This window comes from Salvia splendens, unplaced genomic scaffold, assembly GCF_004379255.2.
Source record: "Salvia splendens isolate huo1 unplaced genomic scaffold, SspV2 ctg527, whole genome shotgun sequence".
In the NCBI taxonomy this organism is placed as follows: Eukaryota; Viridiplantae; Streptophyta; class Magnoliopsida; order Lamiales; family Lamiaceae; genus Salvia; species Salvia splendens.
Window position 1 is genome coordinate 9,130 of NW_024599183.1, and position 15,946 is coordinate 25,075.

The following is a 15,946-nucleotide window of genomic DNA, read 5'->3' on the forward strand; positions in this document are numbered from 1 at the left end:
AAAAAATACTATGAATAATATTACCATAATAAATCTAACTTTAGAGCATCAGCAGTGGAGCGGAATTCCCGGCGGAATTCCCAAAAACACGTCATACGGACTTCCCACTGCTATGCCAAGTCATACGGAATTCCCACTGCACAGTAGCGGAATTCCCTGCGGAATTCCCGACGGAATTCCAACATTAAAAAAATTCATAAATTCACAAATTATACAATTTTCGAAATTAAACAATTTACGGAATTAAAATTTCGACGCGAATACGGAGAAAATGCATCCACTTTATTTAAAAAAAAACCATACTTCATTAAAAAAAATACATAATTACTAAAAAAGGTATTTTGAGAGAGAGAAACTTATTAATACAAGTGGTGCAAATGAAATGAAGTTCAACGGGATGTATATATAGGAATCGAAAAAAAACATTTAACGAAAAAAAGCGGAATTCCTCGGGCGTGGCGGACGTCCGCACGGAATTCTCCACGGAATTCCGCGGAACACCGTGGAACTGCGAATTCCTTCGCAGAATTTCGTATCTATGCCTGGGACGCGCAATGGTGGGAATTCCGCGTGGACGTCCGCGATTGCTGACGCTCTTATAAAATTTGAGAATCAGTTTACCCTAATCTAAATTTACACTTTGTTGGGGGCGGGCCTTATAGTTATACTCTTTCCTACTTGCTATTTATACCCTTCTCCATATATACTACGACGATACGTCGTCGGTTTCGCCACTGTCAATCTCCAAAACCCTAAACCCTCCCAGCTCAAGAAATTTTCTCCCATGGCGGTAAGCTCCCCTCCATATTCACTTTATTGATTGTGTGTTTGTGTATGTTTATTCAGATCTAACCGTTCATGAAATGGAAGGCTAGAAAAAATAACGAAGAGGGCAAAATTGGGGGGAGGGGTGGATATAGGGGGTTTGGAATTTCCATTTTCTGCTTCGGTTTTATATGCTTACGACGCTTGTTTTCATTTTTCTGATGAATAGCGTGTTATTATACGAGATAGGGGATTCGTTTGAATTCTTGCTTTTGCTGTGAAGAAAAGGCGAAAATTCAAGGGTTTCTGAAAATGCACTGTGATTGAGCAACTTAATTGAGTTAAATAATGAGTTGATTGAGTTTCTGCTTTCTGTTTGAAATGATTACATTTTTTGTTTGTTTTTTTACCTTTGGATAGCTCATAGACTCGTAGTGTTTGACATTGAGGAGTTTTAACCTCAGCTTTACGATCCAAAACTCGCCAATGTTAATGCCGTCTTTCATTGCAGTCCGTATTTCGACTTATGGTTATTGAGTGGAGATGAGTTTCATCTTGCTTTTCACTGTTTTTACTGCATACTTAGGTTTAGGTGATGTATGTATCTACATACCTGTTCTTAGGTGTAGATTCTTTTAGGTTAAGTATGCCCAAAACACTATTTATTTCCAGCTTGTATTGTCAACTCATATTCCTGCTTTAGAGATAAACCCCATGCCATTGCATCAAGGATAATTAGTTGGTAGGAGTGAAAGACTGCCAATTTTCTTTTCGGGTTTAGTTTGCATCTTTCTTGGTTTCACAAAGTCAGCATGGCTTGGTCCATTGTGTCAACTTGATATGGTATGCAGAGATTATCTGTGTGTGGGCATAATGATAAATTTCTGTGTTCTGAAATATTTTTGGTTGTTGCTTGCAGACCGTGCCAGTTAACCCCAAGCCTTTCTTGAACAATTTGACTGGGAAGCCTGTCATGGTCAAACTCAAATGGGGAATGGAATACAAAGGTTACTAAAGTTTTGGGATTGATTTTTCTAATAATATGAATACCTCTTCATTACTCTTATCTTTTCTCCTTCATATATTAAATATTTGGCATTCTTATATCACTGAGAAGATTAATTTTCTATTTCTGTTGTGTTCCAGGTTTCCTCGTCTCTGTGGATTCATACATGAACTTGCAGGTACCTAGTACTGTATTAAAACATCAACCTATAATTTGCTACATTGTATATTAACTCACAACAACAGTACTTGATACTCCCTCCGTTCCTTGTTAATAGAGGCATTTCTTTTTGGCACGGAGTTTAATAATAGTGTGTTAAATGAATAGTGAAAAAAGTAAGAGAGAAGAAAGTAAGAGAGATGAAGAGAGAATAAAGTAAAAGGGAGAATTACTTTTTGCCAAAAATAGAAATGACTCAATTAACTTGGAACTTCCCAAAATAGAAAAATGACTCTATTAACATGGAACGGAGGGAGTACGAATTTGGATGTGATGAGAAATATGACAATTACCTAGCTTGTAGGTTATACTCTGACATGAAAATGTATGTTCTTTTTTATTTTGATGGAATGTTTCTGTAGTGGAAAGTGGGAACTTCCGTCCTACACCTGACAATTAGTAATTCCCTGCATAAATTCACTCCCCATCTAAATGGATGTGAATTTTGTTGGGCTAGTTTCTGCTATAGCATTTATTTACAGGAAAAATTTGAAGCTTCACTGTTCTAAACTTATGTTATACAAGCAAATATTTTTATATTGAATGTAGAAACTGAATAAGGACATAATCTGTTGGTTATATAGCTTGATAGTATTTTATCCAATTGAGTGGTTTACCTTAAAACGGTCAAAATTGTTTGACATATAGCTATTAATGCTTAATCATTTATTTTTGTAGCTTGCGAATGCTGAGGAATACATTGATGGGCAGTGCACTGGAAGCCTTGGAGAAATCTTGATCAGGTTCCATTCATCTTCTCTCCAATCATCTTCTAAGTACATACACATACTTGGATGAAACTAGATAGATTAATATACTTCGCACAAACTACTATTACTTCTCACTATCTCAGTTCTCATAGAATACAGTATGTCTTAATTTTTCATATGAACATTTGTTCCTTTGAGGAATTTATTACTTAAGTTGTGAATATTCTGTTCAGCAGTTGGGCTTTACGAAGCAATATAGTTCTCAGAGAAATACAGTTAGCTGATGAAATCTTTTTGGGTTATCTTGTGCAGATGCAATAATGTTCTGTATCTCCGCGGTGTGCCTGAGGATGAAGAGATCGAAGATGCTGACCGTGATTAGTCTGACCGATTGTATCATCGTATGCCTTATTGAACTGGTGGTTGATCTTGCATCTGCACTTCTCCCAAGCTTCTATCATTTGTGTAGTAGTTGTACTTGACATGCATTCTATCTTTGTTCATGTAAAATTTATGCACATGAGCTGTTGAAGGGATATATTTTGTTATAAATTGTCTCATATCAGTCTAGAAAATTGAAAAAAATGAGAGTTTGAATTCATTTGGTGCATTAGGGTTCGTTATTACTCGGTTGAATTATTAGATAGAAAATTAATTTGCCCATATTTTTTTGCAATGGGTTCAATTATCACCAAATCATGATTTTCTTGTTTGCCCATATATATATATATATATATGGGTGTGTTAAGGTCATTCGCAGCTTTTCAGTCCCATGTTCTTTTTAATCACAGTCCTTGGATCCTTGAATTGGATGGTTGTGATTATCTGCATTATTTGACGAAAAATTTGCATTATTAGTCTGTGTGCATTATTCAACTGAAAATCTGCATTATTACACTATAATGATGCATTATTAGTCGGTGTGCATTATTCAACTGAAAATCTACATTATATAATGGCACGTGGCATCAATCTAACCGTCGGATGATAAAATCGTGGGGCTGAGATTAAAAAGACCAGTAGAACAATGGATTAGTTATTTAAATCAGACTGTTATATATAATCAGAATTTGACTAAATTTGGTACTGTAATTAATTAAGTTATTTTATTATGGAATTATAACAAACCTCACTGATTTGTCAAACTTAATACCAAACTACCTATTCTTGAAATTTTAAACACTACATACCTAAATTATGGCCAAAGTTGGGAATGTAATAAAATGGAAAATTATGTATCGTGAGAAAAGTCTCATAAATCCGATTTCCTCCAAAAGGCCAATTAATTTTACTATTAAAGATTATGATCTATTGGAATATAATTTCAAGGTACATGATTCCTAATAAATTACTTATCATTTGTCATGTGTTTGAAAATATCAAAGAAAATTGGTAGGATTTTTAATTTATGTTCAACTAAGTAATTGTTATAATAACTGAATTAACTAATAGGTGTACTAATTGAAGCAGTAATAATAATAATAACAATCGAAATCATAATTTTAAAATTAAATTAATATTTTCTTAATAATTGTTATAATAAATGAATTAACTTATATTATTATTATTATTATTATTACTATATTATTATTATATAGTTTAACAATTACATTAAGATCAATATAATTAATTATTGATTGCTAATAATAATACTAGTAAAATATGATTGATAATTTAAAATCATGTTAAGATTTTGTTAATTACTCGTTAATTTTCCAGATATAATTCTCACAAATAAACAACCCCAATGAAGTAATTCGAATTATTTATTTTTGTATAATCTAGCATTGTACTAATTTGAAAAAAGGATGATTGTAACCCACATATAAGAAAGCATTGTTATAAAATGGAAATTGTTATCCAAATGACAATTATACCCCTTTGACTTGCACCAAATTATCAATTATCAACATATTGTTCGGAAAAAAATCCCTCATCCATTAAAACCAGAGCTCAACCGCTTTGTAAATTTCGGTTTCGTCGGTGCCTCGATCTGCTCCATTTGTCCCGGTTCGAGATCGGGCGATCTCAGCCGTCCGATCTCTCTCCACTGCGCGGATCCGATTCCCTACCTCTCTCGTAAGCTTTCTGCTGTTTCGAATTCTGAATTTTTTCCCCTGTAGTTGATCAATTTCTGTGTTTTTTGGCGGCATTTCATGCGATGATTTTTGTTTTGTCGTTTTGATTATTGCGTATTGTTGATCTATCATGTGAATTTTCGAAATTTGAAGACCGGGAAATGAGCGTCGATCATGAGAATTTTGTGATTGTGATACTTGGTTTTGATCAGTGGCTGGATCTAATTAATCACAGCTGTAAGTGTGCTTTGGAGTTTGATGACCGTGTACGGAGTTTTAATCCAGCTGAGTGTGTTGCTTTGAATTCGAATTAGCTCACTCCACAGCTGAATGGGAGTATTCCAATTATGTACATTGTGAAACTGAGAAATTAGAGTTAACTTGGGATTTGAAACTTCGTGAAATTTGCTGATCATTCCTTTCTTATATTGTTTGGAAAATGTAACCAAATTTTTTCTTATATTGTTTGGAAAATGTAACCAAATTTACTATCTATTGAGATATAGATTTGGTAAGCTGCATTTCGAACCTCAATAATAAATAGCTATACTTTCTCTCATTTTTAGGTTCTTAGTCTAGAAAAGATAGATTATGTGTACTACTGTAACTAATGCTTGTTTTTTCTCCGAACTGATAATTTTTCTGGTGTGGCAGGACACCTGCAATGGGAATGGACAATCGAAGTTGGCATTTGGATTTAAACCATGAACAGTGGGCAGCGCTCCCGGTAGATGGCCAGCGGCCTGCTGCTCGGTACAAGGTAAAGTTATCTAGAAAATTGAACTCTCTGGATTTTCAACCGTCCTTTTCCTATTTTAAGTTTCTCTTCTGCTTTCATTTTATTGAAAAAAGCTGTAAATTTGTAAACGTTGATTGCTATTTACAAATATGTTTAATGTACTTTTTCCCAATATATATTTGTTCTTGCCTTACAGCATGCTGCAACAGTATTGGGAGAGAAGTTATACGTTATGGGTGGAAGCCGCAATGGTAGATACCTATCTGATATACAGGTATTGCTAACTGTTCCTTGCTTACAACTCATGAATTTTTGATTGGGGTTTATGTTTTATTAATTTTTCCGTATAATTTTAGGTGTTCGATCTGAAGAACTTGATGTGGTCAAGTATCAAACTGAACATGGAAGCCAATGATGATAAAAGTACAGATGGTGCCAAACTTGGAGCTTTCCCAGCAACCTCGGGTCACAGCATGGTAATCAGTTTGGATATTTCATCTTTTATGCATTTTATATGCCCTCCTCCTTTACCATTCATCATATTTTCTAATTTTAGGCTGCAAATAGCCATGATAGTTTTGAAGTAATATTAGTTTATATTTTAATATATCTAATTGATCTATAGAGTTAATTTCCCAACTGCAGATTGTGTGGAATGGAAGACTACTTCTTCTTGCTGGCCTCACAAAGGAGAGTGGTGACACCGTCGTAGGTTTGTTTTTAAGATCTACTATGCTAAACTCTTGATTATGTTGAACTAACATTTTTGTCTTTGTTTAATTTGTTTTTTTTTTCATCCAGTACTGACTCTTATGTCTTTTCTATATACTCTTTAGTGCGGTTCATTGATCTTGAATCATACACTTGCGGTGTTGTTGAGACCTTCGGAAATATTCCGGTAAACTGATTCTTTGATTTCGCATTAAAAGTTTTGTCTTTGTCATACTCCCTCCGTCCCATAATAGATGTCACACTTTCCTTTTTTGTTCGTCCCACAAAAGATGTCACATTTCCATTTTTGGAAAAAGTTCTCTCTCACATTAATATAAAAATTATATTTTCTCTCTCCATCTAACACACGAAACAAAACCTCCTAAAATCCCGTGCTGTCCCACAAGTGTGACATCTTTTGTGGGACGGAGGGAGTATTAGTTTTCCATTCATCGACTAAACGTGCCCCTTGTTTGCTAATATGAGTCATGTGGATAAAACAAAGTTTATGTAGTTTCTAATTTTGTATAAAATGTTTTCTTGGGGGTTCGTTTTTGCCTCACAGATGTAACTATTAAGTGTTCTTATGGTGTTTCATTTGGCAGCTCAGAGTGGACACTGTATGTATGTTTATTATTTATTTATTTTCCTTCAATGATGTAATTGTTAGGCATTATCATGGTATTTCATTAGGTAGCTCGGAGTGGGCAGTCTGTTACACAGTTTGGTTCTAAAATTATCATGTTTGGTGGAGAAGACCGCCATAGACGATTACTAAATGATGTTCATGTTCTTGATTTGGAGACAAAAACATGGAGTGCTGTTGAGACCACGTACGTTACTTTATCTAATCAATGCGTTACTGTATCTACTCAAATTGCTGATTTCTATATACATTTCATCAATGAATTCCAATTAATATTTGTTTTTTACTTTGACAGACAGATACCTCCATCCCCTAGATTTGATCATGCAGCTGCTCTACATGCCGATCGCTATCTTTTCATATTCGGTGGATGCTCTCATTCAGTCTTTTACAATGACCTTCATGTGCTGGACTTAGAAACAGTGAGCCTACCTTCTTCTTTCCATTATATTTCTGTCCATGTTGATCCAGCCTCAGTAATGACATGCGAGCAAACTTTCCCAATTTTCCTTATAAGAAGTAATTAACTGAGTAAATAGAAATCCATATGCAAGTGAATCTTTAGCATATTGCTTCTTGGTTGAGTTTAGTTTTTCATCCCAAGGGACTCCTTTTACTGTTTGGAAAGTCGTAAACTAAATCAGGTTGTGGCCAAGTGTTGCTATGTGCTATGCATACATGGAGTTTGTTTTCAAAACATCTCTATTTTTTTTTATCACAAATGTTCATATGCCTGTTTATTTGTTTCTTGTTACATTCAAATGATTATCTTTTCTTGTTAAATGTATCTCCAAGCTCTGTTAGTTTACTGCATATTTTAGGACTACCAAACAATAGTAATGGGAGAAATGATTTGTAACTCATGTGACCCAACTAATTTAGTTAATTGCATATGTTGTTCGATACCGTTGTGGGACTGAGTTACATATTTCTTCTCCCCCCCCCCCCAAGGCAAATGTAGGTAATTTTTTGGATCATGGCGGATGAGGAAACTACAACTTGTCCACAATATTTCCTTTAAATATTAAGATAATAAAAAGATCCTTATTTTTCTAGACCTTATGTAATAAACTAAAGGCATTTGATTTGCAGGAGGGGGTAAGGTCCTTGGGATTTGTTTTCTTGAATACCTGATTGTTACTTGCTAATAAGATGAATATTAAATGGACTGCAATTCTTTTATTGTAGATGGAATGGTCCAAACCACAATTGCAGGGTGATGTGGTTGCTCCTAGGGCTGGTCATGCTGGTGTTGCAGTTGATGGAAATTGGTATATAGTTGGTGGTGGAGATAACAAAAGTGGTGGGTGAAATCTAATATAGGGTCGAGTTTTGTCATAACATTTCAATTTCCTTCTCACATTAGTCTGTGCTTCTGTTTTTCTATGACTAGTTGTGAAACACACCATGTTTCTTGCAGGTTCCCCAGAGACCATTGTTATAAATATGTCAAAGCTTGCTGTATCTGTGGTTACTTCTGTGAAGGGAAGAGATCCACTAGCTAGTGAGGTACTTCACTGGCTGTGTGTATTTAATTTGTCATATTGTCATTTGAGCTGTATCTATAGATTGCAGAACTGGTATTAAATATATTTATTGTTTGCATGAGATTGTAATGTGAAACATAAAACAGGGTCTCAGCATTGCATCTGCATCACTTGGGAGTGAGAACGTGTTGTTCACGTATGGCGGCTATAATGGGAAGTATCACAACGAGGTACTTTTTTGTGATTGTACAAGATCTACCTTCATACCAAGAGTGATTACAATTAGATGTTGGTGAATTTGTCTATTTGTTTGTTTTACAATTAAGAGAAGTTCCATCTTTATATGATAGAAGTATGTCTATTTTATGGGACATGTAAGTTTACCATGGGCCATGGGGACAGAAAAATGGGAAGTATGATGATAAAATGTTACACCCTCCGTCCGCGAATAGGAGTCCCGGTTCACTTTTACCTTAAATGGTAATAGGGTCCCACATTCCACTAACTCATTCCACTCACATTTCATTTAAAACTAATATATACAAGTGAGACTCATATTCCACTAACTTATTTCTACCCACTTTTCTTAACACTTCTTAAAACCCGTGCCGCCAAGGAATGGGACTCCTAATGGCAGACAGAGGGAGTATATGAGAAAAAATAATTTATTTGTGTTTGTGTATGAGTGGGGTGTTTTGGCAAAGATCTTGAGTCTTGAAGCTTATATATATCTTTTATCATAGTAAGTTCTATCTGTGCAGTACCCAAACAACCTCTAAGTAAAATATGAAAATCTTTTGTATAGTTACGTGTATGCTGTGAGGGATACTTCTTCATTTCTACCTTTTCTTTTAATCATTTACATTATTTGTTTTTTCAATACTTTCACTTTCCTGTTTTCCTACTGCTTTAACTCAAACTAACCAGTAGGGTTGGTGTATCCTTTCGTGTATAGGTGTTTGCTATGAGGGTCAAACCTAGGGATTATTTGCAACCTAAGATTTTGCAATCACCAGCAGCGGCCGCTGCCGCTGCTTCCGTAACTACTGCATATGCCTTGGCAAAACCTGAACTGTCGAGTTTCAGTGAAAAAGAAGATTCAAATTCTAAGATAATCCCAGTGGATACCTCCCAGAAGGATATCTCAGCTGAAATTAACTCACTCAAAGAGGAAAAGAAGGCTTTGGAATTGTCACTTACTGAGATAACAGCTGACAACTCTGCTATCAAGACAAAGATTGAAGAGATAAATGGAAATCATGCTGAGTTTTCCAAGGTTAGGTGCCAGAATATTGTTTAAAACTCTTTGCATCATTGTTGCTGTAAAAAAATATTTATCATCGAGAACTGGATGCAGGAATTACATTCGGTGCAAGGACAGCTTATTCAGGAGAGGTCAAGATGTGCCAACCTAGAGGTCATACAACTATCTGCATCCTCTCTTCTTTTTTTTTTGGGTCATGTCAACTCTGTTGAACTTGCCCCCATCCCGCCGAGGATGACTGATATAATAATTGTTCTGGCTGATATCTAATTAATCGATATCTTACGTCATTTCCAGGCACAAATAGCAGAGCTGCAGAAGGTGCTTGAATCACTTCCATCATTAGAAGAGGAAGTTCAAGCACTTAGGATGGAAAAATCTGCACTTGAAAGTGATATGGAGCACGCAGAAGTCCAGAAGCAGCGATCTGGTGGTATCTGGAAGTGGGTTGCTGGATAAGCTAGTTGCTCAGAACAGATGAAGTTGCCAAGGGCAGTCGAGTCCATAAACGTGATGATTGTCCGACTGCAATCACTATGCTTGATGGAGTGAATTTTGAAGTACTTTTTCCCATTGTAGAATGTCTTTGCGTAGAAAACTATATATGAAATGGATTATCTTCACCCCATTCACGCAACTTTTGTTTCTCTTGAAATACTTTGGAACAACACAAATCACTAGTCTTTTTGTAATTTTTTGTGACTTTTAAACATTTAGATTCATTCATTTTGTCTTTATCTTCAATGTAAAACTTCCAATTAAAATGAATAACAACATTATGCGCAGCTCGAGAATATACTTTTTGGACACTTCTTAGGCAATGCTTACTATTGGAAGGTAGTTTGAACAGAGTTGAGCTGCTAGAACCACCTTTTTATTACAGATTTTGACATTGCAGTCTCTTTATTTTGGAGATAGTCATGATATATATAGAAACACAATGATTCGATTTGAAAATTCAGATGAAGATTCCTCCCACTGCGAGTTCAGGATGCTTCTTAGCTACTTCATAATCTGGAAGGCATCTGTTGCTTACTCTGTGATATCAATTGCCTTCTCAGAATTTTGCCAGCAGCAGACCTCGGTATGGCATTGATGAAACTTACTCTCCTAATCGCTTTGTATGGCGCTACCTGCGAATCGTCGATATAGTTTCTGATTGTTTTAATCATGTTTCAGCAGAAGGGACAGAAGAGCTGGTCTCGTGAATACCTGGCTATTAATGAATTGTATGACTTGATCTTCTGTTAACTTATCAGCTGCTGCTCTGACCACACATGCGACAGGTATTTGTCCTGCAGCTTCATCTTCAAGCCTGCACAATGTTCTTACCGCGTTAGAATATTACATAAACTCAACATGTATAGATTATTCCGTATATTTCATTTTTTGCGTCTCTGCACTTTGTGTGTGTTTGTGTTTTGGGGATGGGGAAGGGGTTAATTGAAGGTATATGGAAACACACGGTATGACTGCTGCATCGGTTATTTCGGGATGGCCTATTAGTATTGCTTCCAGCTCTGCTGGAGCCACCTGCATTATGGCAGCAGTTTAGTTATCTAAACTGTAGTTTTAAATGGAAACACTCTTTTATTAGATGTTGTGACTAAATAATACCTGATAACCATTGTGCTTGATCAATTCCTTGATCCGGTCGACGACATAAATGTATCCTTCATCATCGAAGTAACAAAGGTCGCCTGTTTTAAGCCACCTTCCGAATCAAAAGTTACAGCAGTTGCCTCCTTATTTCCCAAGTACTCTTTCATCACACTTGGGCTCTTTAACCAGAGTTCTCCTTCCCTGAAAGGCGGAAGCGCCACTCCAGTCTCGGGGTCCACCACCTTGGCACTGAAATACGGGAGCAGTCTTGCTGATGAGCCAGGGCGAGCCTTTGCCTCCTTATCAGTAGCAAAGTAGGTAGTAGCTCCGCAAGACTCAGTTAATCCGTAGCCTGTCCTAAGCTCAACCCAAGGGAACTTCTTCCTGAATGCCTCAGCCACCTCGTTGCTCAGTGGCGCCGCTCCTGATCCCACTCGTCGCAAGGAAGTTAAGTCATGCCTTCTTGTATCATGCTTAACCAGACCAAGAATCACTGGTGGAACAGCAGGTATGTTGTTCACCTTGTATTTCTGAATAGCTTCAAGCATTGCTTGGAAATCGAATCTTTTCATTAGCACGACCGTGTTGCCCGTGGTGAACAATCCCAGCGCGAAAAATACTAGGCCGTAGATGTGAAATATAGGTATGAAACATAAGATCACATCATCACTGGCCTTGGATACTTGGGTAGACCATTTCATCATTGTCACAACTGAGATGAAGTTGGAATGAGTCAATACCACTCCTTTGCTCGTTCCGGTAGTCCCCGACGAGTACAAAATTGCTGCCGTCTCGGACTGATTCGGCTTTGCCTCTGTAATCTCCAAAGCTTCACAGTTCTCGATCAGCTCCTCAACAGAAAGATGACCGCCTCCTGCACCACGCGAAGTATGGAGAACAGGCACTCCAGCCGAAGACAGCTTGGAAATCTCCGAGGGTACAGCAATGGCTAGGATTGCACCTGAATCACGCACTTGCTTGATGATCTCCGCTTCAGTATTAACCGGATTAGCAGTGGTGATGACGGCACCGATGTAGAGCACAGCGAGACATATGGTTGGATACAGCAGCGAGTTAGGCGACAAGACGAACACCACATCGCCCTTCCTCACCCCAAGCCCGTGATGCAAACCAGCAGCCAGGCGGGTTATGGACCGCTGGAGCTGAGCATAGGTGACGCGGTGGCCGGTATCGGAGTCAATGAGCGCAACACGCCTCTCAGCCTCCTCCGGTGGAGGGAAATGCGACAACACGTATGTGGCTATGTCAAGATTAGGCTGAGTTGGGATCTTTTGATGTTCGTTGAGGCGAACCGAGGAATGATAGATTCCGGTTTGCGAATCGAAACCACACTTCTTATCAAAGTGTAGAGAATTTTGTAGGGATTCTTCCTCCATAGTGGCCATTGCCATTAGCCTCTTCTCACTCAGTATGTTCTATGCCATTTTTTTCAATAATTTTCCACATTTTGTATGATGTTTGTTTGTTAAATATTTGTTAAAAACATGTCGCATTCTGCTAGTTGCCGGCTATAACGAGGTGATGACAGCTTCATATTTGCAATTAAGATTCACTTTTTATTCCTTTGGAATGTTGTCTTCGTCGAGAAAGCGACATTTTTCTTAGTGTTAGGACATTTTCAAGAAGATCAACATTTTTGCCGCCCAAGCTTGTCTGATTATGTTGATCAGGAGTGACGTGTCACCACCCCATTGGCCGTATATCGATACAATAGCTGGTATCCTTAAACCTATGGAGCTGGACCAGGTAGGATTGTAAGAACACAATCGATTAAGATTATTTAGGAGACGGCGGCCGTATGTGGTGTGCATTCGGCGATGATATGGTTTGCACGGTGCGCCTTGGTGACTGGCGAGGTCGGGCACTGACGGATTCACTGCGGCCGTATGATCCAGTAGAGGTTGACGTGATGACCTAATGAGCCTAAACTTAAAAAATCATAAAATTTTCAACCTCTACCAACAATGTCAGACCAAATCTAAAATTATAATCAGAAATTTTAATTATTTTTTTTCTTATTAGAAAGATAAGAAAATACCGTTGAAAATTTTAGGTACCCCACTGCTCTGTCTAGGCCTGCCATTGGTAATTAGCAGTCTTCATTTCATAGTAGAGATGCATCAACTCAAGTTAGGAATGCATTATTCTCTTTGCAATGGCAATTTATTCGCTCCTATTCTTAGTCTTCTTCATAATATTTGTCGATGCCCGATGCCTCGATCATAAAAAAAAATTGTTACTTGACCTCAAGAGTGAATTAGTATTCAATTCTTCTCGATCTCAGAATTTGGTGACATGGAATCAAACATATGATTGTTGCGACTGGGGTGGCATGGAATGCGATGGTGCTGGTCGTGTCATCAGTTTGTTCCTCGACAGCGAGCGAATCTCCCGCGGATTTGGTGAGTCATCGACCCTTTTCCAGTTGACATATCTGTACTCAGAGCTAAGCCTCCGATGGAATGACTTCAGCACAAGTGAGATTCCTAATCAATTCCATCGTCTCAAATATCTGAGACACCTTGATTTGTCGCGTTCTGGTTTCGTGGGATCAATCCCTTCCACGATTTCTGTGAATGTGTGTCCATGCAAACTATCATTCTTGCATAATCAAACTATCATTCTTGTATCATCAAACTATCATTCTTGCATAACTCAGCTTTCACAGCAAGGTGGAGATTTGATCGAGTGATAGAGCCGTTGAAGCTCAAGGAAGGGATCAAGAAAGGAAGCAGAGGAAGCTCGGTTTTTGGGAGCTGGAACTAGCCGTTGGAAATTGGCGGTTATAACTAACTTTGGGAAATGAAGTTAGTTAAGTTGTTTTCTTCTTTATCTCACATATATAGCTCGATAGGTGTTCAGTTGTAAAGCAGAGGGAGAATACACAATACACATACACAATTAGGAGATTATTGCTCTAGCTTGCGATTAGTTTGGAGTGATTGAATTGTGCGTGTGAGTTCATTGTATTTGAGAGTTGTTCATCAATAAGATTCCGGTCATCTTCTCCGTGGACGTAGGTGGTTTATCACCGAACCATGTTACATCGTTGTGTGCTTTATTTTCTCGTATTGAGTGAGTGTGAGATCGGAGGCATCACGACCCAACAAGTGGCGCCGTCTGTGGGAAACGTTGAAGACGTTTTCTTGGTTGGTTTTCTGGGCGAGTAGAAGTCCGGGAGATTTGTTATTTGAGCCGATCTTGGCGATTGCCCACCATTTGTTCGAGAAATGTCCACGGCCAAGTTCGAGGTGGAGAAGTTCACCGGCAGAAACGACTTTGGGCTATGGAGGATGAAGATGAAGGCTATCTTGATGCAACAAGGTCTATGGGATGTCTTGAAAGATGGCAATGATGCCAAAGAAAAACCTGAGGCCGATGAAAAGGAGAAGGGGAGACTTCAAGACATGCAATACAAGGCCTATAGCACCCTGATCTTAAATCTCACAGACAGGGTGCTGAGGGAAGTATCCAAAGAAGAGACGGCTGCAGGGGTTTGGACAAAACTTGAGTCATTGTATATGACTAAGTCTCTAGCGAATCGGCTACATTTGAAGCAGAAGCTTCTTGCCTTTAAGTTTTCAGATGGAAAGAGCATTACTGAACAGCTTGAGGAGTTTGGGAAATGCATAGATGATCTCGAAAACATTGATGAGGTGATTAAGGATGAAGATAAGGCCTTAATGTTGCTCAATTCCCTGCCCAAGAGTTATGAGCACTTCAAGGATGCAGTGCTTCTTGGGAGAGAGGCTAAAGTTACCTATGAGGAAATACACTATGCATTAAAGCTGAAAGAATCGCAGAGGGCTGACATTAAGCAATCTGACCCAGTGGCTGAGAGCCTGTACTTGAAGAATAATCAGATCAAGAAGGGCACCAAAAAGATGTTCCAGAAAAAGGAAGAAGGTGGGGGGATGGAAGGAGAAAAGAAGCTGTCACTACTGCAAGAAATCGGACCATTTGAAGAAGCATTGTTTTGCTTGGAAGAAAAAACAAGAACAAGAAAAGGCTGGGAATGCAGAGACTGCTGATTTGGCTCAAGAAGTGAAAAATAATGAGGCTTTGAATATACACTCGGGAGCCAAGATTGAGGAGTGCTGGATCATGGACTCTGGCTGCTCCTTCCACATTTGTTCCCACAAGTCTTGGTTTCAAGAATTATCAGCTTGGGAAGGTTCAGTGATGCTAGGTAATGACCAAATATGTAATGTCAAGGGAATTGGGAATATCAGATTGAGGGTGAGGGATGGGAGTGTGAAGACTCTCACAGAGGTCAGGTTCATACCTCAAATCAAGAGAAATCTCATCTCTCTTAGAATGTTGGAATCAAAGGGATACAAGTTTGATTCTGGTAATGGGATCCTCAGAGTAACAAAGGGCTTCAGAACTGTATTGGAGGCTCAAAGAAAGAATAGCCTGTATTATTTGCTGGGTGAAACTATGGTTGATGCTGTGAATGTGGCTCAGACAGAAGACCTATATCAATGGCATGCTAGATATGAGAATGAGAAAGGCTCAGTGCTTAAATATATGAGGACTGATAATGGCATGGAGTTTCTGTCTGCTGAGTTTGATAGTTTCTGTAAAGTGAAAGGGATAAGAAGGCATAGGACCGTGCCAAGAAACCCTCAACAAAACGGGTTGGCAGAAAGAATGAATAGGACATTGCTAGAAAGGGTGAGGTGCATGCTATTCTAT

General features: G+C 38.1%; 2 protein-coding genes and 1 pseudogene across 2 annotated transcripts; 2 read left to right on the forward strand and 1 right to left on the reverse strand.

Moving 5' to 3' along the window:
- The first annotated feature begins 656 nt into the window (after positions 1-656).
- LOC121790478 (probable small nuclear ribonucleoprotein F) lies at positions 657-3,310 on the forward strand. The gene is made up of 5 exons (XM_042188679.1): positions 657-790; positions 1,685-1,772; positions 1,912-1,949; positions 2,669-2,733; positions 3,013-3,310. The coding sequence occupies exons 1-5, from the start codon at positions 785-787 to the stop codon at positions 3,080-3,082; spliced, it is 267 nt and encodes an 88-aa protein (XP_042044613.1). The 5' UTR covers positions 657-784; the 3' UTR covers positions 3,083-3,310.
- Positions 3,311-4,623: 1,313 nt separating this feature from the next.
- LOC121790479 (acyl-CoA-binding domain-containing protein 6-like) lies at positions 4,624-10,351 on the forward strand. The gene is made up of 14 exons (XM_042188680.1): positions 4,624-4,779; positions 5,433-5,538; positions 5,714-5,791; positions 5,874-5,993; positions 6,163-6,229; positions 6,354-6,415; positions 6,922-7,061; positions 7,170-7,296; positions 8,063-8,177; positions 8,295-8,383; positions 8,508-8,591; positions 9,317-9,637; positions 9,719-9,778; positions 9,923-10,351. Exons 2-14 carry the CDS (start codon positions 5,443-5,445, stop codon positions 10,082-10,084), a joined length of 1,521 nt encoding a protein of 506 aa, XP_042044614.1. The 5' UTR covers positions 4,624-4,779; positions 5,433-5,442; the 3' UTR covers positions 10,085-10,351.
- A 70-nt stretch (positions 10,352-10,421) lies between these two features.
- LOC121790481 lies at positions 10,422-12,633 on the reverse strand (annotated as a pseudogene).
- Between the last annotated feature and the right edge of the window lie 3,313 nt (positions 12,634-15,946).